This window comes from Haliaeetus albicilla, chromosome 19 (genome assembly GCF_947461875.1).
Source record: "Haliaeetus albicilla chromosome 19, bHalAlb1.1, whole genome shotgun sequence".
NCBI classification, from domain to species: Eukaryota; Metazoa; Chordata; class Aves; order Accipitriformes; family Accipitridae; genus Haliaeetus; species Haliaeetus albicilla.
Genome location: NC_091501.1, coordinates 2,330,386 through 2,352,464, shown reverse-complemented (window position 1 = coordinate 2,352,464; position 22,079 = coordinate 2,330,386). Strand labels below are relative to the sequence as shown.

General features: G+C 54.8%; 1 protein-coding gene across 3 annotated transcripts; it reads left to right on the top strand.

The window, feature by feature from the left end:
- Positions 1 to 362: 362 nt before the first annotated feature.
- MICALL1 (MICAL like 1) lies at positions 363 to 21,780 on the top strand. 3 transcript variants are annotated; one of them, XM_069807270.1, is made up of 16 exons: positions 363 to 572; positions 6,771 to 6,819; positions 8,711 to 8,852; positions 9,995 to 10,098; positions 10,830 to 10,966; positions 13,315 to 13,901; positions 14,432 to 14,495; positions 15,590 to 15,975; positions 16,313 to 16,791; positions 17,271 to 17,405; positions 17,735 to 17,861; positions 18,200 to 18,290; positions 18,670 to 18,743; positions 19,090 to 19,204; positions 19,539 to 19,585; positions 19,908 to 21,780. In XM_069807270.1, the coding sequence occupies exons 1-16, from the start codon at positions 427 to 429 to the stop codon at positions 20,027 to 20,029; spliced, it is 2,805 nt and encodes a 934-aa protein (XP_069663371.1). In that variant the 5' UTR covers positions 363 to 426; the 3' UTR covers positions 20,030 to 21,780. The 3 variants fall into 3 exon arrangements, with proteins under 3 accessions (XP_069663371.1, XP_069663372.1, XP_069663374.1); XM_069807271.1 differs by lacking the exon at positions 363 to 572 and adding an exon at positions 7,719 to 8,015 and having other exon boundaries at positions 6,804 to 6,819; XM_069807273.1 differs by lacking the exons at positions 363 to 572; positions 6,771 to 6,819 and having other exon boundaries at positions 8,714 to 8,852; positions 9,999 to 10,098.
- The last annotated feature ends 299 nt before the right edge of the window (positions 21,781 to 22,079 follow it).

The following is a 22,079-nucleotide window of genomic DNA, read 5'->3' as shown; positions in this document are numbered from 1 at the left end:
ACCCTGCTGCCCTACACCCCTGCAAGCAGAAAGCCCTGGGCCCCCTCTTTCTAGCCTACCGCTCTGCCCCCTTTTTCTCCCATCTCTCCTACCTTCCCCGCCGCTTCCTCGGGGTCTGACTTTACCACCCGTTTCCCAGCCCTTCCCCTCCTCTCCGGGGAGAGTCTACGGTGCTCTTTCCTTCCGAGAAGAGCGGGCAAGCACCGGGCAACCGGGCAGCCCCGGGGGAGAAGAAGGAGAGACCTCGGCGTGGCCCGGGACCCGCGGGCTCCGCCCACCGCACATGCTCCGCCCACCGCACATGCTCCGCCCACACCACACGCCCCGCCCACCATATGCCCCGCCCACCGCACGCCCCGCCCCTGGGCTCGCGGCGGCGGCGGGCGGGCGGCGGCGGCGGCGGCGGCAGTCGGAGAGGCCGCCCCCATGTCGGGCCCGCGGGTCGCCCTGCAAGCCTGGTGCCGGCGGCAGTGCGAGGGGTACCGCGGGGTGGAGATCCGCGATCTCAGCTCTTCCTTCCGCGACGGCTTAGCCTTCTGCGCTATCCTCCACCGCCACCGGCCCGATCTCCTGTGAGTGTAGGGGTTTAGAGGCGGGGGGGTGCAGGCCGCGCGGCACCGGCCTCGCCTCGCCTCACCCGCCGCGCCTAGACGGGGCGGCGCGGGGTCCGGCTCCGGCCTGCGGTCGCTGAGGGCAGGAGGAGGAGGAAGGGAGGTGCGGGGGGGAGCTGGGAGCCGCGTTTCTGGAGGGGCTGGGCCGGTCGTGCCCCTCTGCAGCTCTGCCGGGGCGGGTGGGGGGGGGCTCGCAGGGAGCTCCCCCACCCAGGGAAGGTGGGGATGGAGGTGCCGTAGGGAACGGCTCCAGGCTGGCTGGCAGGGAGGGACAGAGCCTCCCTGTGCGCACTGTGGAGGGGGTTCAGGGGCAGAGAGCCCAGTTCTGTCACCTTCCAAAATAATTGGGTACCGGGACGAAGGTTGCCATGTTCCGGTGAGCGACCTTCTGACCCGGGCTCGCAGACCCACCAAGGTCAGGGTTAGCAGGAGTCGTGTGGTTTAAGGCCGAGGAGAACGTGGAGGTGGGCTAGGTCCGTACACCCCACTGGGAGCGGTGCCTGCCAGGGAGGAGGCATGGCACTGGCAGCTGGCCGTGGGGGTGTTTCACCTCTGCGGGAGGTGGGCATTCCCACTTCCCAAGGACCTGCCTGGCACAGGGACATTCCTGGCTGCCAGCGGCAGCCACTCCAAAACACACACGCAGAGCCTAGGACCAGGCTGCTTCTTGCGTTTGCTTCCAGCTTGTTTCCTGTGGATGCCATAGTGAAAGCAGGAGGTGGTAAATACCAGCAGGGATATCGAGCCTGGCTAGCCTCCCCTGGCAAATGGCTGGGAGTTGAGTTTCCTCCGTCAGCCTCCCTTTTGCAGGGCAACTCTGAGGGGGAATGCGAGTTTCAAGAGGCAGCTGGTGAGTTCGGGATTGCTTGGGGGCACGGTGTCAGGCTGGAGAAACTGGCTGAGCTACTGGAAGGAATCTGCCCTGACCTGCCACGGTAACCCTGCATGCCCCAGCACTGCTGGGAATCCGCCTCCTGTCTGCTCTAATCTTCCGTAGCCCTCGTAGCCCTCGCAGTGCAGGTAGGCATCGCTCCACCTTGCCGTGCCTCTGGCATGCACGTGCTCCTTGCCTGCCAGCAAAGCCCAGCAGTGTGTCCCCTGTCATGTTCTGTTCCGGGACTGGTGGCTCTTCCTCTGAGGTTGCCTGAATTGACCAAATCCCCTTTTCTAAGCTGGCCCCAGGACAGCCTTATGTCACGACAGCAACCTCTAGCAGGCGGAGGGTTGACAGTGACTCTGCTGTGGAGCTGTGGTGTCCATGAGAGGGCAAAACAGGCTTGTGTTCTTACAGGAAGAAGCTGAACAGATAGGCTAGAAAGCAAACTGCTGCCTGCTGTGTTTCAGGTGGCTGCCACAAAACCCTCAGTGTGGCATTTGGGAACCACTGAGAGCCAAGATGTACAGTGGCTTTGCATCACTCTGGGTCTTGAGGGAGCTGCGTGGTCTTATCACGGCAGCTCCTGGGTAGTACAGCTTACTCTGACCAACTAGGATAGAGCCTCTGAAAATGCTCCCAGTCGCAAAGCTGCTGGAGGGGAAGAGGCAAATTAAGGACAGGAACACTTGCAATTACTGTGTTTCTGAAATTTTTTCTTTTTTTTTTTTTTTTTTTTGGTAAGTGGCACAGTAACTGGGAACTGAAAAGCAGAGGTTCAGCAAAAGCTTACGATAAACACCACTAAAACTACCTGATGCTTTCCCATTAACCATATTTACCATCCCATTAAGCAGCAGTCGCAGCTCATAAGTTGTCAGTGGGCTTAAATCTACTCCTGGCAGATGTCCTAACTAAATGCTTCGCAGGTCCTCTGCACAAGCTGTATTGTATAGACAAAGCCTAGGGCCTTACAAGGACATGGCATGTTGTAGAAGGATTTCCAGAGGGTGGTCAGGAGTGTAGCATCATTTCATCTGATTCCAGCTGCTTCAGCCTGTCCCGATTTAGAAGTGGGAAGATTGGATCAGAGGCAGTAAATCGTCTGACAGCAGAGGAAAAGTGGTTGCCCTTCTCTTCTTCTGAAGTGCTTTCAGTCAGGCTGATAATGGAACTTGGCAGGGACCTGCGAGTACGTTTCTGACCTCGCGTGGTCTTCCTTTGTGCGGGGCTCTCCTGGCCCGCATGAGACGGCCGCACGGCTCCCTGAAGGCTGAAGTTCCTCCGTACTCAGCTGCTTCCCTGCTTCCTGCTGCCTTCCCCTTGGGTCACAGAGGAGAGGAACGAGCACATTCATACAAGAGCTGAGCTAGAGCTCTCTTCTCTACTTGTATGGCACCAACTCCTCTGGCACCCTAATCCTCGGGGCTCTCTTTTGCTGCTGTGGTGGCTGTTGGTCTGTCCTGGTTGTCTGACCCTGCCCAGATGCCCCACCATTGCGCTGCTGTGCTGGTAGGTGATGTGCTGGGGAAGAGGCTGTCATGAAAGGCCGTACGGATAAGTGAGGCTGAGGACAGTTTTCCATGGGGCTCCTGATTTGAACACAGCCACCTTGGGATAAGGCAGGTGGCATCAGAGGGATGCTCCCCTGGAGAGCTTTGGAGCAGCTCCTGCGGAGCCCTTGGAAACACTAGAGGTTGGTTTTTTGGTTTGTTGTTGTTGGGTTTTTTTTTTAAAAGAAGTAGACTGGAAGTGCTTGGTGTCTACTGACTCCGGCTAAAGGTGTCTTGAACTGACCACCAAGTATGACATGCATACCTGTGGGACCTGTGTGTAGAACCATGAAGCTGAAAGTCCCTGACTCTAGCTCTGCTGGTGTACACACTTCACTTGGTTTCACTGCCTCTCTCCCAATCGGGGAAATGGGCAACCTGGATTTAGCTTCTGACTGCGCTGCTGGCTGTGTGATCTTGAGGAGAGACATTTAATCTCTTCTTTTCCCTTGTCAGTTAAGCTGGAAGCATCCAGGCCAACTTGACAGTGGACTGTGGGGATTAATGAGTTTGTTTGCTCAGTGCTTTAGAAATCTAAAGCACGAAATTAATGTTTACAAGGCATTTGCCACAGCTTAGTGAAGCAAAAAGCATCTTTCAGCGTCCCAAGCTGTGCAGCCTCCACGAAGCTCAGGGGAGGTTCTTGGCATACGCATTCAGGGGCGAGAAGAATAAGAGAGCATGGCACATGCTTTTTGAGTGCTGAGAGAGATGGAGGCTTGAGGAAAACAGGAGATGAGAGCCATGCATTAGAAACGTTGTTTTGTGTCCCTAGAGCCATGGGTTCGGTTACAGGCAGGATCACAAATCTCATTTGTTCCTTCCTATGTACTGCCCACGTTTCCCTGACAAGACCTAGAAAGCTGAAGGGCTTATTATGCGGCACTGCCGTTAAAGTGCTCATGATTTATATTTGAGGAATCCAGGAATTTGCTCTGGTTCAAGCTGTATGGTGCACCCTTCCCCCTTCCCTGGGTCTGCTCTGCTCCCTGGCAGCTGCCCTAAACCCCGGAGTGCTTAGTGGCTCTGTATGTATCTAATTAGGTAAGTGCTTGGGATGTTATTTGCATGGAAATATTACTCCAGGATATGCTACGACGCTGGGGTTTGCTGAGTCAAGACAGTTGTTCAGCTGGGATAGCCAGAGTCTCGCCTATTCTTACATCCGATCCCTTGGACTGGTATGTCATCAGGAGAGGAGCCTGAGCAGAGCTGGATGAAAGGCTGCTGAGATCAGGGCAAGGAAATAACGTGACATGCAGCCACATGTCATGGAGCTCCAAGATGGCAAGTTCTGGTCTTTCTGCAGAGGAGGCAGTTTATAGAGAGGAAAGGGGTATGTCTGGGGTGACTTTCCCCCATGCCTGAGAGGCTGTGCTCCTTGCACGTTGGTACAGGGAATGTGCCCGGAGCCGCAGGGATGCCACACAACAGAGTGGCATGTGGGAGTGCTCGTGTCAGGAGTGATGGAGATCAGCATGGTCCTGCTTGGCTTGTTCAGAGAAGGAGCTGGAAAATGCAGTGGAAAGGAACTGTGTAAACTGTGATCTCTGGGGCCTCGTACTGAGGGGCTTCAGTATCTCGGGTAAAAGCTGAGAGTCTGCAGTCCTACAGTCCTATGTTAGTGGAAAAAATCTTCTGTTCCCTTGCTGCTTGGTACACCGCCCCCCCCCCCACCCCCGTTACCTCTTGAGCTTCACATCCTCTCTGCTGGCATCCGCTTTCCCAGGCAGATTTGCCTTGGTTTACTAGAACAGCTTTGGTTTGCTGGGGCAGAGTGGAACGGACATGATATTTTGCCCATCAAAAAATACTATCCCAGCCCAGGCCACCAAGGAGTCTTTGAGCTTCCAGCTGCACCACTCCCATATCCTGAAAGTAAGGGCATTCAAAATGAAGGTCATGAATGTTTAGAGGGCAGTTGATATATCAACTTTGCTGTCATCACTTCTCCTGTGTTCCCAAGCTGGTATTTTCTTTAAAGGGGAAAAAAAAAAATACAGCAAGGTTAAAGGAGTTCTCTAGGCAAAGAAAAATGACTTAGGGAAAAAACATCTCCCAGTGGAAACTAGTCATAAATACAAAAAAGGCACTAGTTTTCACATCAAAGCGAAGGCTGCAGCTGAAGCCTTTTCTCAGCAGCGTGTAGAGAGGGAAAAGTTGCGGTATTTTGAACAGGCTGAGTTCTGTGCATGTATTTGCATGAGCTTTCAGAAAGGTGCTTTGCACAGAGCTGAACGTCCAGCCCATCTTCTGCATGAGTGCTGCATTTGCTCCCACAGCAGTGAGCTGCTGCAGTTTCATTTATCTGAGAGGAAACTGCACCAGCAGCCTCTTGCTTTTGAACGGAGGAAGTGTAATTTTATGGTGGCGCAGGCAGCTGGGAAAATCTTCCTGAGCTCATCACGGACTTCCTCTGCAGCACTGGGAGAGGGGCTTCGAGAAGGGGCCGGTTGACCTGCGGTGCGGCGCTGGGGTGGGTTGGGTCAGTGTTACAGGAAAAGGCAATAAAATCCAAAGGGGGATGGAGGAAGGGAGGCTCCTGCAGCCCCTCTCCACGGGCACATGGCTGAGGATTTGCCGTCTCGCCCGATTCCTGCACACCACCATTGGGGCAGGGGATACACTTGCCCCTTCTAATCTGAATTGTCTTTCTAGGTTGGTCTGCCAAGCTTTGCACCTCTCTCTGGGCCATTGGGATGGCTTCGCTTGACCCTAAACCTCTCTGGGCTGTGTGCTCTGTGAATCCAGCTCGCAGGCACACCAAGCTGCTGCATGAGGTTTTTTTGGTAACAGAGCTGAGATCCTTGGCAGGAAGAGGCTGTAATCAGTTTGGTGTGATGCTGTTTTCACACATTATACCCACGCGCACGTGCAAAAGACATAACTAACTCCTTCCTGTATTTCTTGCCCTCTATTGAAAACCTGCAGACTGCTTTAACCCTCTACCCTCAGCTCTTCTGATGAAGACAGCTAGTTGATCCCTGTGGCTGGGCTGATTTTATCCCCCAAAGGGATCCAGGGGAACAAGTGAGATGCCACAAAGTGCCCGAGTTGGGAACTGCTGGGGTTTCTCTCTCTGCCCTGAGCGCCTTGCATTCAGCAAGTTGCCTCACTGTAAAGGCTGTGGCCGAGGATGGTTTGCTGTGTACGGCGAGTGTTGGGGGGCCAGTGAGGACAGAAGTGCAGTTTAAGACCTTTGTCACCCCCAAATCCTGGGGTGACCTCAAATCCCTTAAGGTGGTGCAGGGAGATTTGTCTAAGGACCCTCATAGGAGGGAGATATCTAGCACAGGTGGCTCTTTCTCTTGAGGTGGGGGATCTGCTTCCCCATCCTCCTCTTGCTGTTGTGCTGGTGGCCTTGGAGGGGCAAGTTTGGGGTGATGTCGTGCAACACTTCAGTGCAGCGGTATGTGGTGCTAATCAGAACATGGCCCTGGTATTTCTGCAGCCTTTAATTGCAAGGGCAGAAGTGGGTAACGAGAGACAAGAATGACATGTTAGTTTCCTGGTCACCACCCATTTGGGACTTGCTTTCTTTTTTTAATTGCAATTTCCCTTGGTTTCTTTGTCCCTTTACAACCTGAAATCTGCTTTGCCAAGGTTTTGTTTATCTAGGGTCTTATATATTGAGTTGTTGTAAGGTTGGCTGTCCTGAGAACCTGCGTGTGGTGGCATTGCGGCACTTTTCCTCTGTACCTTATGTGGCTTTTTTGTGCTTTCTCATTTCAGAGACTTTGACTCTCTCTCCAAGGATGACGTCTATGAGAATAACCGCTTGGTAAGTCCCCGTTATGCAGTGCACAGAAGGAAGAAGGGACGTGAGAATGACTTGATGGAGGTCACGTAGTGTGGGAGGACTTCATGATGGTGGCGAGGGTGTAAGAAAAATCTGTGCTTGTAAGTAACAAGCAGGAGCTTCTCTGGAAGCATAAGGGAATCTGAAACATCAGCTTCCAGCATGTACTGAAGAGAAGATAAGATGGTTATCCTGATAGTTGCCAAGACAACATCTCAGGTGAAGATTAAAATGGTGCAACATCTTCTTGACCTCAGCTGTTCCAGACTTGCAGGCAATGGAAGCAGGAAGCTAGTTTTACTCCAGGCATAAGCAGAGAGGAAAGTCATGCTGGACCTAGGCTGATCTGCAATGTTCCCCTCCTGCTTGGGACAGCTGGAGCCAACAATAGAAGCAGGCAGTGGGGAATGGGGAGATGCCCAACCTCACGGGCTAGGGGTAGGACAGAGCAGCAATAGGCTTGGGTTTTTTTCTGAGAGAAAGACCTAATTGCTGCAGGCTCTATCTGATGGTCCATGGAGAGACATCGGCCATCAGCTTCCCAAGACGAGTTGAGCTAGGTTGTTTGGGTTTTCAGGATTAGGGGTCTCCAGCTGGGTCCTGGCCATGCCCTTTCCTAGACCTGTTGGCGCCTTTCAGCCATTAGCAGCTATCTTTTCTCATTTGAGAGCCACACCATGGGTTTCTTGTCCCATTAGGGACCCCTAAGCTGGGGTCTCTTCTTGCTCCCTGCTGCTTGCACCCTTGTGTTCAGCAAGACTCAGTTCAGAGAACCGGCTTAAAGCCAGGCTGACCAGAGCTGGGTATCCACAGGGTGCATTTTACACCCCCAGTTACTGCAAATACCTGTTTTCATTTATCTCTCCATTCCTTTTCTTTAGATCCTACACCCTGTACAGCATCTTGTGCCCCAGAGACCAGGCACCTTCAGTCTTTACCCACACCCTGCACCTGGTACCTCACCATTCAGTGCCCACACCACTCTCATCCCTTCCTCCTGACTCGCTTTCTCTTCAGTCCCTGCCGTAGTCTCGCATTCCCCCTCCCTTGGAGATCAATGTGGGTACACTGCCCTTGGCACAACAGCGGGATGGCCAGTCTATAGCCAGTAATCCACATACGTTGCTAAGTGGGAAGCTCTCAAACAGCTGTTTTCCTCCTTCACTCCTTCCTTTCAAGTAGCTGTGTATGTAGTTGTAGGAGCTGTGTGCTTCTTACCACAATGTCTTTGTCATTTCTGCTTGCTGAGACACAGAAAAGTACTGAAGTGGCTTGCGCATGACAGGCTGCTGGCTGTTGAGCTGGGGTGGCTATGTTAACTGTGGGAAGGGAAGATGTGGCACCCCAGAGCATGAAAGGATGGGCAGAGTCTGTGTTTCTGTGGGGTGAGCATTTGGGGTGGCCAGGGACACTGCTCAGCAGAGCTGGTGGTTGGCTGTGTCGCTGGAAGTATCTGCCAGCTCTAGGCCCTTCACGGTGTCCACCAAGGCTCTGCTGTGTTGTTGCGTGAGGGTGGTGTGCCCATTTCAGGGGCTGCAAAAACACTGGGGTTTTTTTCCAATGAAAACTGAGACCTCCTGAGAGTTACCCTCCCTTTCCCAGTGCAGCAGCCGAACGCCAAGACCCCTCAGGTGGGAGTTGCAGGGACACAGGCAGCTGAAATGACTTGGAGGAAAGGACAGCTGCAGCAACCTGTTCCCTTGCTTCTCGTGCCAGCTTTCCAGTCAAGCGGCATGTCTGGGAGCCTCTGTCCATCAGGGATGCCATAGGCTTATTACTTAACCTTCCCCAGGGTCCTTCCAACTTGATTTCTGTGTTATTTTTCAGAGAGCATCAGTTTTCTCTCCTTAATGCCTCTCTGCTGTTCCTGCAGGCCTTTGAATTGGCGGAGCGGGAGCTGGGCATCCCAGCCCTGCTAGATCCCAATGACATGGTCTCCATGAAAGTCCCCGACTGCCTCAGCATCATGACTTATGTGTCTCAGTATTACAACCATTTCAACAACCCCAGCCAAGGTGAGTGTCCTCCCACCCCTCTGGCTTCCAGTTTGCCCCCACTTGAGTACAGGACACCCAGCATTACCTTGTGCTTCCTCCTTCCTATGGCAAATGGGAGCTGTGTGTGTTTGTGGGGAAGGGGAGAGGAGTGGGTAGTGCCTGCCTCTCCTGGATCTTGCTGGTGCAGGTGAGGAAGGCCTGCAACAGGGAGTGGAGTAGGGCGAGGTTTCACAAGAGGTGGGGAGTGATTTAACAGCTCCGGCTGCGGAAGGAGGAACGCCTTGTTTCTTCTCCTCCCTCTGCGCTGCATTCCTGCTGCTTGGGTTGGGCCACCACCCCTGGTGGTCATCAGACCCCTTTGTGATCTGCTTTAACCCACTAAAATGGGAGAAAGCTAGATAGGCAACCTGCCTACCCCAGCTAGTTTTTATCACATCAGTAAGTGTAAAGTGACTGGAGGACAGAGGGAGGGAAGCAAGCCAGGGTGGAGTGTCTCAAATCAGCTCATCTGTCCTTGCAACTGCAACCTGAGCTTGAGTGCTGCTCTGAGACAGCTTGTCCAAGGCATCCCTCCTGGGTGGAGATGAGGGCTCCAGGTCTCCTCTGCTCTGCTCTCTAGTCACAACATCAGATAAATCTCTTTTATGTGCATATACTTCTCCAGGGATGCTGGCCTCCCAGCTGAGGACTCCCGCTGGGGACTGGTGTGTGAGTGCCAGCCCTGACGGGCGAGGGATGCATCACAGACCTGCTGACAGCACGGAAGCCCTGGGGCCCAGCGGGTCACAACAATACGTCAGCAGCTACCCACGGTGCTCAGGGCTTTAAGCATTGCTTAGGGAGTTGGTTACAAGGAAGCCAAGCAGCATTTGATGAGTAAATCAAATCACAGTGAGAGGCTGGTGTCCCTGGGCCACAGAAGGGGATCCACAGCAGGGCTAGCCTCTCTGGCAGCCTCGCAGCCGTCCCATTATTAGGTTGTGTTTGTCTCTTCCACCTAAACTAGGCACTGAAGTGTCGGGAGCAGCAAGTCCCGTCCTATGTCACAAGGCTAGATGACTTTTTTTTTTTTCTTTTTTTTTCCCCTCCCCTTCCCCCACATGGGTGGTGTGAGTCACTGCTCCTCTCGGTGTCTGATCCTCCTTGCCTTCTGCCTCCAGCCAGAGTCCCTCCGCCTATGAAGCGCCCAGCTGCTGCCTCCTCGCCTCCTCTGCTGTCCCACAAGAAGCCCGTGGCTGCGGTCGAGAATCCCCCAGCACCACAGGTACCTAATTTCTTGATTCAAAGCCAGCCTGAGGCAGTGGTGCTCCCTGTGCTGTGGGTGAGGAGACAGGAGGGAGCCTGTCACAGCGGGATGGATCTTTGCAGGGGGTTACCTATGTATTTTGGGGTGGGAGGGGTGTTTGGGATTTTGGTGCCTTGGGGGACCCAGCTGAGGGAGTGATTTACCTCTAGGAGTCTGTGGACTGAAATTTGTCCATGGCAGGCAAGAGGTTGGGTGGATTGGTGCCAGACGGTTCCTTGAGCCACTCAGGGCACAAGCACCCTCCTTCCTATGGGAGGATAACCCCATAGGTGAGGAATGAGCAGGAATGTAGGATTAGAAGAGCAGAAAATACGCCTTTTTCTTTCTTGGCCCTTTATTTCAGGTTTTAGCAGATGTCTGGGATGGCACATTTTCCCAAGAGAGGGGGTTCCTCTTGCAAGTCCCTGCTGCCTGGGGTTTAGATTAGTCCCTTCCACAGCCCTTCGGCCCTAGACAGGGGCAAGGCACCTTTTGGAGTGGCCTCTTCTAATTTGGGAAGAGGCAGCCTGCCTGTGCCTGGACTTGGGGGCAGCTGTTCTGTGCATTGTCAGCCCCTGAGGTCAGCCCCTGAGCTGTGCCACAAGGACCCAGCAATGGGCCTTGCACAGGGAGCAGCTGCTCTGGAGGAGCCATGGGCTGGGGAGCAGCTTGTGGCCCCCATCCTGAGCTCCCCGTGCATTGTGTCTCAGGATGATGCCCCCTCGGACCCATCGGAGCAGTCCCAGCGCACCACACTCAGCAGTACCTGCGCGGCCTGCCAGCAGCATGTCCATCTGGTCCAGCGCTACCTGGCCGAGGGCAAGCTCTACCACCGCCAGTGCTTTAGGTATGTCGTGGCCAGGCCTGGTGGGGTGGCCGCTCTCTTTGGCAAACTGGAGGTCTGTGGCCAGCTGCACCCCGTCTTTGTGTGTCCGTGTCCTTGGGCAACATGGAGCATCGACAACAGTGCCTGAAATGATACTGAAGAGGGTCTGTTTGCCTGCCAGCCCCCTGTCCCAGAGGTCTGACTAGTCTGCTTTTGTCCAGCCCTGGGCTGCTTGCCTCCCCTGCTCCCTGCCTCCCCTGCTCTCTTGCGCTTTTCCACTTCACTGACTTGGGATCCCAGCCCCTTGTGCTTCTCCCACCTCCATAAACCAGGATGCTCTGCCTCTTTACCACCAGACACCCCCCCCTCCCCCCCCACCTTCCAATGAGGTCTAAGCCAGGACATCATCCTACAGACCTCCTTCCATCTACACTCCATGTCCTCAACTGGATATACAGGTTCCCACGCTGCCTGGGGTGGTGCTGAGCTCTCAGGGGAGCATGTGGAGAGCTGCAGACTGTTACCAAACCAAGGAATGAGGGATTAGACGTCAGCAGCTCTGTGGTTACTCCCTGTGTGCAGGTCCTTACCTGCAGCAACTATGAAGTCATTTCATTTTACTTTCCCTGCTCTGGTGATGAAGGGGTGAGATCTCTCCTGTGGGCCACAGGACAAGAGCTGGCAAGTGGGCAGCTGGCATCTGAGGACAGAAATATTGAGCCACTGGGAAAATACGGGAGGCCTCATTCACCTCTATCAACAGTTCCTGCCTAAGCCAGCCAGGGATGTGTCATAGAAACAGCGTCACAGGAGGGGAGCAGAGCTGCCGCCCACCAAGCTTCCCATCTGCAGCTGGGGCAAAATCAGGAGCTTTGGGGTGCAGGTGCAGCATTGCTTGTGGGCCAGGAATAGGAGAGGTGCCATGTCTGCCTTGGCACAACTCATGGCCCTTCAGACTAGAGCATTACTAGACTGTAATTTTATCCCAAGTGTTTTGCCTCCTTATGCTTTTCTTGTCTTTGTTTTTCTGCCCTGCCCCCTGCTGATTCATGGGCGCTGTTTGGTCGGGAATGTCCTGTGGCAGCATTTTCTGAGGGTTGACGGAGATAAATCCAAAACAAACCTCTTTCTCCCCTTGTCCGAACTTGCCATCTCTTCATTTCATCATACCCCTTGTTTCTAGAGCCCATGCATCCTCATGCTTCTGCTCTACATTTCCAAGGAAATGCCAGTCAACTGGACACCCAGAGCAGAATTCCTCACCAAAATTATCTGCTTGCAGTGTAGGGCAGCCAGCTGCTGGGAGCGCCAGGTATTCAGACAAGAAGGAACAAGCTTGGTTTTCATGGGAGTGCTTGATCAGCCCCTTGCCCTTGGCTGTCTTTCATGTATGCTATCTGCCTCCCTTCCCAGATGGAAAAGGGCTGACTTGGTTGCCAGTGCTGTGTATCACACACCTGGAGGTCTTCATTAGGGAGGATTCAAAGGCCCAGTGGGGAAAGAGTGGATGATCTAAGGACATGTGGCAGACAGTGAGGGATGGGGACGCTATTAGCCCACTTTCAACAGGCAAGGCAAAGTGTAAGAATGGCCCTACTGCGTCATTCCCTCGTCCTTCCAGCCAAATGCCCTGACCCTGGTGGGGGCCATGGTCAGCAGCAGCAAGAGTGAGTGTGAGACCAGGCTAGGCTTGTACGCTGCTTCTCCTGACTACTCTTCAAGCCTCCAGCATAGGGATTTGCTGAGTTGGAATTGGCATAATTTTACTTAATACTCGGATTTGGGGAGCGGGGGGGTGTTTATTTTTTTTCCCCACAAATGTGTCTGACGGTTCTTTAACCCACCTGCACCCTTGGCCCCAACAAGGCAGCCCGTAGCCTCCCTGTGCTGGTTCTGAACTAGCTGCTCCCTAATTCCAGTTGATACTCCCTGTTTCATGTCTCTGAGTGGTTGATCCCTCTCCCTCTCCCAGGGCCACCTGTGATCTTTTAGCTCGCTCTCCTGTCCCCCACCAGCTGCATGTTTTCCAGGAAAACTGTGGATTTCTACTTTTCCAGGTCTGGAAACCATGCTGTATCCCAATACCAACTGTTGCCCTTCCACGTCTATTAAAACCTTTCTGAGCTGAAGGAGGAACCCAAATGCGTGCAGGATTTGAGTTGTGAACTCCCCATGGGTTCATACAGTGGCACGGTGATGTTTCTCTGTTCCTCTCCTTTCCCCAGTCACTTCCGCAAACCACACTAGGATTTAGTAGCAGGGGTGGGAACTAACTCCACGGTCCAGCAAGGATCCTCCAGGTGCGTTGCCTTCCCTGAGGGGCAGGATGGCATCCCCCATCTCATGGGGCTCTCTCTTTTCATTGGCAGGTGTAAGGAGTGCTCCAGCACGCTGCTCCCGGGGTCATACAAGCCCGGGTCAGAGGCAGGAACTTTTGTCTGCACGCAGCATCGTGGTAAATTGGCCGTGAGTGGGAAGGCAGAGAGGAGGCCCAGCCCAGACCGACGGTCACCAGAGCTAAGAACTGAAACTGGGGCTGGCAGCGTGTGTGAGGATGCCCTTCCCACAGGAGCAGAGGTGACAGTGACTCAGGACGACGGTGACTCACTGGAGAGTACGGCAGAGACCCATATGCCTGCAGAGGGGCTAGATGGCCCAGCAGAGAAGAACAGCACATCCAGCAAAGCAGAGACAGCAATGCCCCCTCCTCACGCAGGCAGTGGGGCACCCGTCTCCCAAACTCCCCCCAGACCTCCCCTTCCCAGCAAGCCCACAACGCTCACCCAGGACAAAGGCAGCTCGCTGGACGGACGGCTCAGAGACACACGGCCCACGCCTGCCCCAAGGAGGGCCACCGATCTGTCAGCCCTCTCCCCTCCAACCTCTCACCCTGTCCCTCGGCCCAGGTCCACCCTCCAGGGCGAGGGCAGCGAGTGTGGACCTGGCATGATGAACGGTAAGAGAGCACAGTGGTGGCAGGGGTTACCCTCCGCCTCCCCAGGGACCAAGGTGGTCGGCTGCAGGTTGGACGAATTTCGTTCCTTCTCTGCAGCCTGATACCCTTCTGCCTCCAAATAAATCGAAGGCTCAGACACCGAGCCTTCGATTGCCAGCCATCCCCATAGCGGGGAGAGCAGTGCTAGGTTTCACACCTGCCTGCTCCCTTATATTTTTCCAGAGCTCTCCAGGGGCTGCTGCCAGTATGGAGGGGAGGTGGCAGTCCTAGAGCAGTTTGCAGATGTGGGGACAGAGGGGCATGTCAGTTCTCCAGGTGCAGCTCCCGGGGTGGGGTGGAGAGAAAAAGGCAAAAAGGGATATTTGCAGTTGACTGACTGCACTGACTGTGGGAGAAACGCCACGAGGTCTTCAGAGAGTGGGAATAGCCAGCCTCCCATGGGGAGATGTGCAAGAGGTGCCTCGTGTTGATTTAATCTCTTTCTTCATGTCGTTTTGGTGTTGTGACAGTCTGACCCTGTGTCTTTCTAGGTAGGGTACCTGAACCCAGCCCCCCTGTCCCAAAACCCCGAGGGAGACCCTGCTCCTCTGATCGGTACGTCCTTCTGTTCACAGATCACCTGCAAACCCCATAGTGAGGTCGGGCTGTGGGGACTGCTCAGCTGTGGTCTCCTCTCCCACCTCCTCTGTCAGCCCCTGCTCTTAGGAGGATATAGGCTATCATCAGGTCTCTTCCCTTACCTAATGGGTGCCAGCCCAGTACAGTCAGGCTGACAGTGTTTGTCTGTACCTCCCAGGGTCTTTGTCTCTTGGGATTTGTAGAGTTTGCAGGCTTTAGAAAGGCGTTTCTGTGGCACATGCAGATGGCCAAAAGCCTTCTGAAATGGCCCTGCTTGTGGGCGCTGAGAAGGGGATACTTTGTCTGCCTTGTGGAGGGTTTGTCCCGGGAAAGGTCCAGTGCAGGGGCATTGTGAGGGCCTGGCTGCAAACTTTACACCTCCTGGGGTCTTACGCTGGAGCCCGCTGGTGTTGGTTCATTTTTGCCTGCTCGTGGAACAAAGGTTGCACAAGCACCCCACATTTGCCACAGCCAAGGATTGGGTGCGTGTGGCAGGTGATGGCTGCTTTCCTGATGAGCAGTGATTCACTGAGCCATGGTGCAGGCTTGCTGTGGGCTGTGCCCCCAGAGGAGCAGCGGCGCTTCCAGCTGCGGGAGTTAGCAAAGACATCCCTGGGATGCTCAGATGATAAGGTGACAAACAGCCCTCTGAAGTGTAGGAAGGGAGCGTGACCACAGAGGGCAGATATCTGATCTTGACTTCCCTTCCATCCACAGCCTGGGGAGCAGAGCTGGGTGTAGGAACGGTGTTGGGGAGGGGAGAACAGCTGTGCTCATAAAGCTCAGCCTTTAGCAGAGGGAGGCTGTAATATTTAGGAACCAAAATCCTGAGCCCAGTGGGCAAGTCAGGCAGGCTGTGCTTCCCTCAGGCTCATAGGTTTGCCCATAGAGAACAAGACACTGTGTCTGGGGAAGACTAGGGCCACCCTTGGATGAGAAAGCTGCTTCTGCATGGGAGACATCCTGCTCCATCTGTCCTTTCCCCTGAGGGCTAAATCCCTCTCCTGTGCCTCACCATCCCAGCTTGCCTCTGCTCCCTGCCACCTCGATCTCTCTTTTTCTCCTCCCAGTGCTGGAGCTGCTGCGAGAGCCAAGGACCCACCGTGGATGGCCTTGGTGCAAGCGGAGCCCAAGAAGAAGCCAGCTCCCCCTCCTCCCCCAGGCAGCAGCCATGAGACTCCGAGTAGGACTTCAGAGGAGGAGGATGGGGAGGAGGTGGGGAAAAGCAGGAGCGAGGAGAGCAGGTCTGATGCCCCAGAGCCCAAACCGTACAACCCCTTTGAGGAGGAAGACGAGGAGGAAGAGGAGAGTGTTGCCACCCAAAAGAGCACGCCTGAGCAGGAGCAGAGCGAGACTGCTGCCAAGCCTCTCCACCCCTGGTACGGCATCACTCCCACCAGCAGCCCAAAGGCGAAGAAGCGGCCAGCTCCTCGAGCCCCCAGTGCTTCCCCACTAGGTGAGCTTGCCCCCACTCTCTTATCCCTCCTCCACAACCCCTGTGCGGCCCCTTGGAGGCTCCCTCTTCCCAGGCACCTCTGCATCACCCTGGCAGGCCAGGCCTTTATACAGTGATGGTTGTGCTGGGACTTGCGCTAGCCATGTCCTCTCTGGCCACTGGAGCACAGCATTTGCAGGCAAAACCTTAGCGCTGGAGGGTCCCGTCTGTCTTCTCTGGAGATGGACAGACACTGGTTCCCTTTGCATTTGCCCCTGCCTCCAGTATATACCACTCTCCCCTTCTCTCCTGGCTGCCTCCCCCCGGGTCCTCCCTGAGCTCTCCCTTTGCTTTGCAGCCCACCACCCCATCTCCAGGCTGTCACACTCCGAGCCATCATCTTCCACCCCATCTCCAGCCCTCAGCCTCGAGAGCATCAACTCTGAGAGTTCAGCCAAGGTGCTGGGTGACACCGATGAGGCCTCAGTGCCCAAAAGCTCCTCTGAGCCTACTGTCCACACACCGACGGCCACCAAGACCTCTAGCACTGACACACCGCTGGCCAGCGTCTCCTCCAGCGAAAGCCCTGCTGCCCCAGCCAGCCTCTCCACCAACTCCTCTTTCTCCTCCTCCAGCGAGCTGGCCAGCTTCAGTGCGGAGGCGCAGCCCAGCACCCCGCATGCCAGCAGGAGCGTCTCCACCAGCAGCTTGAAGACCAGCCCCAGCCGGCTGCCCCCCAAACCTCCTGCTGGGGCTAGCCCTACACCCATTCTCTTGGCTTCAGATGGGGGTGCTGGGAGCCCTAAGACACCCTCCTCACCCAAGCCACAACTGAAGGTGAGATGGTGACCTTCCTCCCATCCATATCAGGGGGCTTTTCTTCCCCATCCATCACTCAGCTACGGTGGGGATCACGAGTCCAGGCTTGTCCCTTAGGTCTCCTCATGTGACCCCCTAAAAGCAAGCCTCAGGCACGTGCTCGTTAAATGGTGGCTCTGCTTGTACTCTGTCCACCCTGCATGCTAGAGAAGAGGCAGGGCATCGTGTGGTCAGAGCAAATAGGAAGGGAACCGTGAAGGAAAATAATTCAGCATGCTTGTTAGAAAGAAGCTGGGGAACTGATGCCAAACAGGAGCACACCTGGTTTTTGCCCTGTGGCTAGGCTGCTGGTGATCAGCGTTGTGTTCCTCCTCTAGAAGGGTGTGGGGCAGAATGAACCCTAGGGTTGCCCTGTCTGCTCAGTCCCCACTGTTGGGATGCTATATCCCTTCCCTTTCCTGAACCCTCAGATATCTCCTTTTGTCCCCCCGCTCCAGTCTTCCTGCAAAGAGAACCCCTTCAACCGAAAGCCATCGCCTGCCGCCTCCCCCTCCGCAAAGAAACCTCCCAAGGGCTCCAAGCCAGTGCGTCCTCCTGCACCGGGTCATGGCTTCCCACTGATCAAACGCAAGGTAAAAGGGCCGTTGGGAGCAGGGGGGAAAAAAGCCAGCTCTGTACTATCCTCCAGGGCCGTAGCTGTATACATGCACCCTGTTGATGGATGTGTGGGTAGGGATTGCAGCAGGTGGCTGTGGCTGGGGAGGATGGTGTCTAGGCTAGACTGCGCTGATGGCAGCACCATGGTCTCCCTTTGCTCCACAGTGGGGTGGGGATTTTGGATCCATGCTTAGGTGGAGTGTTCTGTTGTCCCCCCACCCCCGTTAGTGTTGACCAGCCCTTGGGTTACCCCTGGAGACTGGAAGTTGGTGGTAATGGAAGTCTCTGCCTTGTGGTTTGGCAGGTGCAGACAGATCAGTACATCCCAGAGGAAGACATCTATGGGGAGATGGATGCCATCGAGCACCAGCTGGACCAGCTGGAGCACCGTGGGGTGGCCTTGGAGGAAAAACTTCGCAGCGCTGAGAATGGTACGTGGGGTGGGCTGCCTGCGGGTGTGGGGCAAGGATGGACCCTAGGGCTGCCCTGTGTCCAGCCAAGGAGATAGCAGTGGTGGCTTCCTGTTGATGCTGGGGTTGGAAGAGCACAAGGAGCTGTGCTGGGCTCCAAGAATGATTGCAGCCATACCCTGGACATGGAGATGTCCCTAGAGTGGAAACAGGTGAGAGAGAAGGTCTCTCTGGGGCTCAGGAACAGGCTGAGGTCAGGTTGGCTCTAGCCCAGTGCCCTTCTGGTGTGGCAGAGCCCATTGTGCTGCAGGGATCCTGCAGGGCTGGGGATGGGTCTGAATTGTCCCCTTGCTCGGCAGACAGCCCTGAGGACAGCCTGCTGGTGGACTGGTTCAAACTCATCCATGAGAAGCACATGCTGGTGCGCCACGAATCAGAGCTCATCTACATGTAAGTGTGTGCAAGCGTGTGGGGAGGCACTGATGCTCTTGCAGGGAGTCCTGTCTCAGCCCTCCTGAAATTGTGCTTCCAGGGGAGAGCCTGACACAGCCTCCTTGCCTGGAGAAGGGAGGGAAAGAGGGCAAGCAGACAAATGTGTCAAAATACACTCAGAACTGACCCACTGCAAATCACCAGAGGCCCTGTAGCATCTCCTCCAGGAAGGCCTTGAGTAGCCAGGGCTGGTCCTTGCTGGTGCTTGGCTCCCTGGCTATACAGGATAAGATCAGCATCTTGGCGGTTCTTTCTAAGCTCACCCCATACCTTGGGATGATGTTCTACCTCTCTGGACCCTTGCAGTTGTTCCCAGCAGTGCCCCCTTCCCTTGCAGCTTCAAGCAGCAGAACCTGGAGCAGCGGCAGTCAGACGTGGAGTATGAACTGCGTTGCCTTCTCAACAAGCCAGGTAAAGCATCGCTCTGGATGCAGTTACCTCCATTTTTCCCCTGGGCATCATCTCCCCTCTGTCTAGGTGGGTCTCAGGTGAAGAGAGACAGAACTTTAGGGATGCCAGCGCAATCAGCTGGCTCTAGAGCTGCTGTCCAGTCTCACTGCATGCCCTAGTGCTCCTTTTGTCCCCATGGGATGCCACCTACAGGGTTCTCCCTCCACAGCACTGCTAGCCCAACTGGCCCTGCAGCATGGCAGGGTAGCAGGGGATCGTGCTAGGGGATCTCTGCCCCAAAGCTCTGAATTTCAGAGCTCCTTCAACCATTTAATTGCCTGTCCTTCCTCGGGATTTGGCTTGGTAGAGAAGGACTGGACCGATGAGGACCGAGGGAGGGAGAAGGTGCTGATGCAGGAGCTGGTGACCATCATTGAGCAGAGGAACGCCATTGTGAACTGCCTGGATGAGGACCGGCAGAGGTGAGTGAGGAGTGGGGTGGGCTGGGGGAGAGGGGAAAAACATAGCCTGTCTGACTCAGCATCACACGAACAGCTCATGGCGGTGTCCCAAGACGTCTCTGTTGCTGATGTCTTTCCCAGGCTTCCCAATTCTTGCCTATTTGAATGTCTTGTGTGGGAAAGACAGGGCAGTAGGTGCAGCACATGGGATTTATCCTGCTGGTAGCAAATGCTCACAAGACAGTGATGGATCTGCCCCTCCCTGGCTTTTAAGTAGGAGGTTCTCTAGCCTTAAACAATACAGCAGCTGTTTTCAGGGCTGAATTGCTGACCTATTTCCCATTCTTTCTTTCAGAGAGGAGGAGGAGGATAAAATGTTGGAAGCCATGATTAAAAGGAAAGGTAAGAAACAGTTGGGGAGATTTTTGGAGTGATGTTCTCACTGCTGACCCCAGTGAGGGACAGCATAAGCCATTCATGAAATTGTGTGCAGAAGGAGAGCTTGAATCTATTCTGTGTAGACTCTGGAGCCTTTACTGTAGGGTCGTTTAAAGTTTGGGGCACAGTTGTGCTGCGCACCCCTGTTATCACAGGAAGAAGTGTGCATGGAGTGGAGGGCTTTGATTCACGGCTCTCGCCCTTGCCCTTGTTGTCATGCGTGTGTGTATGCGTGCGTGTCCAACCATCAGCACCCTGCAGTAACAACCTCCCTTTGCAACCCCAGAATTTCACAAGGAGACGGAGACCGAGAGCAAGAAGAAAGGCAAATTCAAGCCCATGAAGGTGCTTAAGCTGCTGGGCAACAAGCATGACTCCAAGAGCAAGTCGCCAAAGGAGAAAAGCTAGAGCAGGGGAACACCAGCAGTGGGAGGGATGTGCTGCCCAACTGCCCTGGCCTCTCTGCAGCTGGCTGGGACACCTGCCAGGAAGGGGGGCTTGTCTTCCTCCGCTCCCCTCGCCTCTCCCCCCACTCCCTCCCCAGGCACCGGAGCTGCCGTCCCAGGGAGACGCCAGCCCTTCTGCCCGGAGTGGGGGAGTCCGACCAAAGCGCTCCCCTTCCCAAGGCTGTGGAGGAGCCTGACTGTCCCCTCCATGAAGCCTTGCTAACGAGGCGGGGAGAAGATGGATTTGCTTTTTGGATACGTTACCCCATTGCGTGTTCTTAACTGAGAAGCAAGCCAAGGAGTTTGGTGTTGCACTTGCACTAACTGCCCCCCGTCCCTTCTCCCGCTCTAACTGTGACAGTTCCACGTGCCTCCGACCTCTGCCGGGAAGGGACTGGACCTGCCTGTCCCTCCCAGCCCACCCACTCTTGTCCCTTTTCTGTCCCATTTTTTAACTTAGGAGAAAGCTCTGGCATTAGAATCAGGATTATTTGGGTCTTACTGGCCTAAACTAAAAATGTTAAGAAAACACTCCCGCATCACAAGGCTGTAGAGCCATAGCCAAAAAAATAACTGGTGCCCTATTTATTTTGAGCTGTCCCCTCCCTCGCGAGCCAGGGCTGGGTGGGCTCCGTTACAGGGCTGAGAGGACCCAAGGGGACGGTGTACAGCTGCTAGGACGTAGCTCACGCGCCATACTCAGGACATCTTACCCCCCACTGCTGCTAAACACCGCTGACTCTGTTGCCTTCGGGGGGAGGGAGGAACGTTCCTTTTCCAGGCAAGGGCAGAAAAGCTCAAGACTGACTCAGTGCCGGCAAGGGGCACGAAACTTGTGCCCCTGCTCACCAGTGCCACCCTTGAGCAGCTGGGGAGAGAGGCGTGGTCACAACTGACCTTTACTCAGCTTTATCTGTGTACACTTTTAAAGTGTGCAGGGGTTGGCTGGTTATTTTTTACACCTCCTTTACTGGATGAATTCAAACCCACCCTAAAACTTTTTAAACCCCTTATTTTATTTGTCATGTGTGTGTGCGTGTGTGTACATTGGAGGAGGGAATGGGGGGGCAGTGTTCTTCCAACCATCCCTTCTTCCTTCCATTTTTGTTTCCTGCCTTCTCCTCCAAGGCGAGGAGCTATTTATTGAATTGTTGGATCGGTCTGAATTAGAGTTACAAGGGTGTTTGGTTGGTCAGCTGTTCGTCATGCCTTCTCAGTAGCAAATTAGACATAACCAGCCCCAAGCAAACTGCTGCAGTCCCTTCTAAAAACCCAAGAGGCTTTAGCCAAAACGCTCTCAGAGCAGTGCCTTGCAAGGTGGCTGGCGTAGCACTCTGGAAGGGGATCCTTGTTTCCCAAAACCTGAGGGACCCCAGTCCCTCCTCAATCCCAGCGTGGCCCCCGTGGCTGGGAGGTGGCAAGCTCAGCCCCACGGTGGTGACGCCATCTCACTCTTGCCATACTCCAGCAGGCTGATGAGGAGCAGTGGGAGGGGAGGGGAGATCCCAAAGCACAGCTATTTTCCAAGGAGAAACACATCTGCTTTAGAGCCTGCTGTCGCGTCACTGTTGCCAAAGGCCATCGGGATCGCTGCAGCCTGACACCGCTTGGCCCCGCGCCCGGTCAGAACTCTGATTTGTAAATTATACTGTACTAACTCCGTGACTTCCATTCACCTGAACAGAAATAAAAAACGCTGGATTTAAAAACCGATCATGGCTTAGGTTTCTGATTTCCTTTGTGCACTCGCGCTGTCCTGGGGACAGGGCATGCTGCCTGGCTTTGGAGAGTGGCTGACAAGAGTATTGCTAAGAAGCAGATGATGGGATCTTAAGGAAATTGGGAGGTGGACTTTATGCTGGGATTTATGCAGAAATAGCAGGGCATCATGCTTCAGCCTGCTGGAGGACGGAGGCGGGGATTATGCATGAGGTGAGCAAACAGTCATTTCCAGGCTCTGTGGGAGACCGATGGCTATTCTGCATACCAGGCTTTCAGGAACCAAAAAACCA

Coding starts and splice junctions, on each gene's coding strand:
- MICALL1 (XM_069807270.1), top strand. CDS start 427: ATGTCGGGCCCGCGGGTCGCCCTGCAAGCCTGGTGCCGGCGGCAGTGC. Junction 16,792..17,270: donor CACCCAAGCCACAACTGAAG/GTGAGATGGTGA, acceptor CCCCCGCTCCAG/TCTTCCTGCAAAGAGAACCC. Junction 17,862..18,199: donor ACTTCGCAGCGCTGAGAATG/GTACGTGGGGTG, acceptor CTTGCTCGGCAG/ACAGCCCTGAGGACAGCCTG.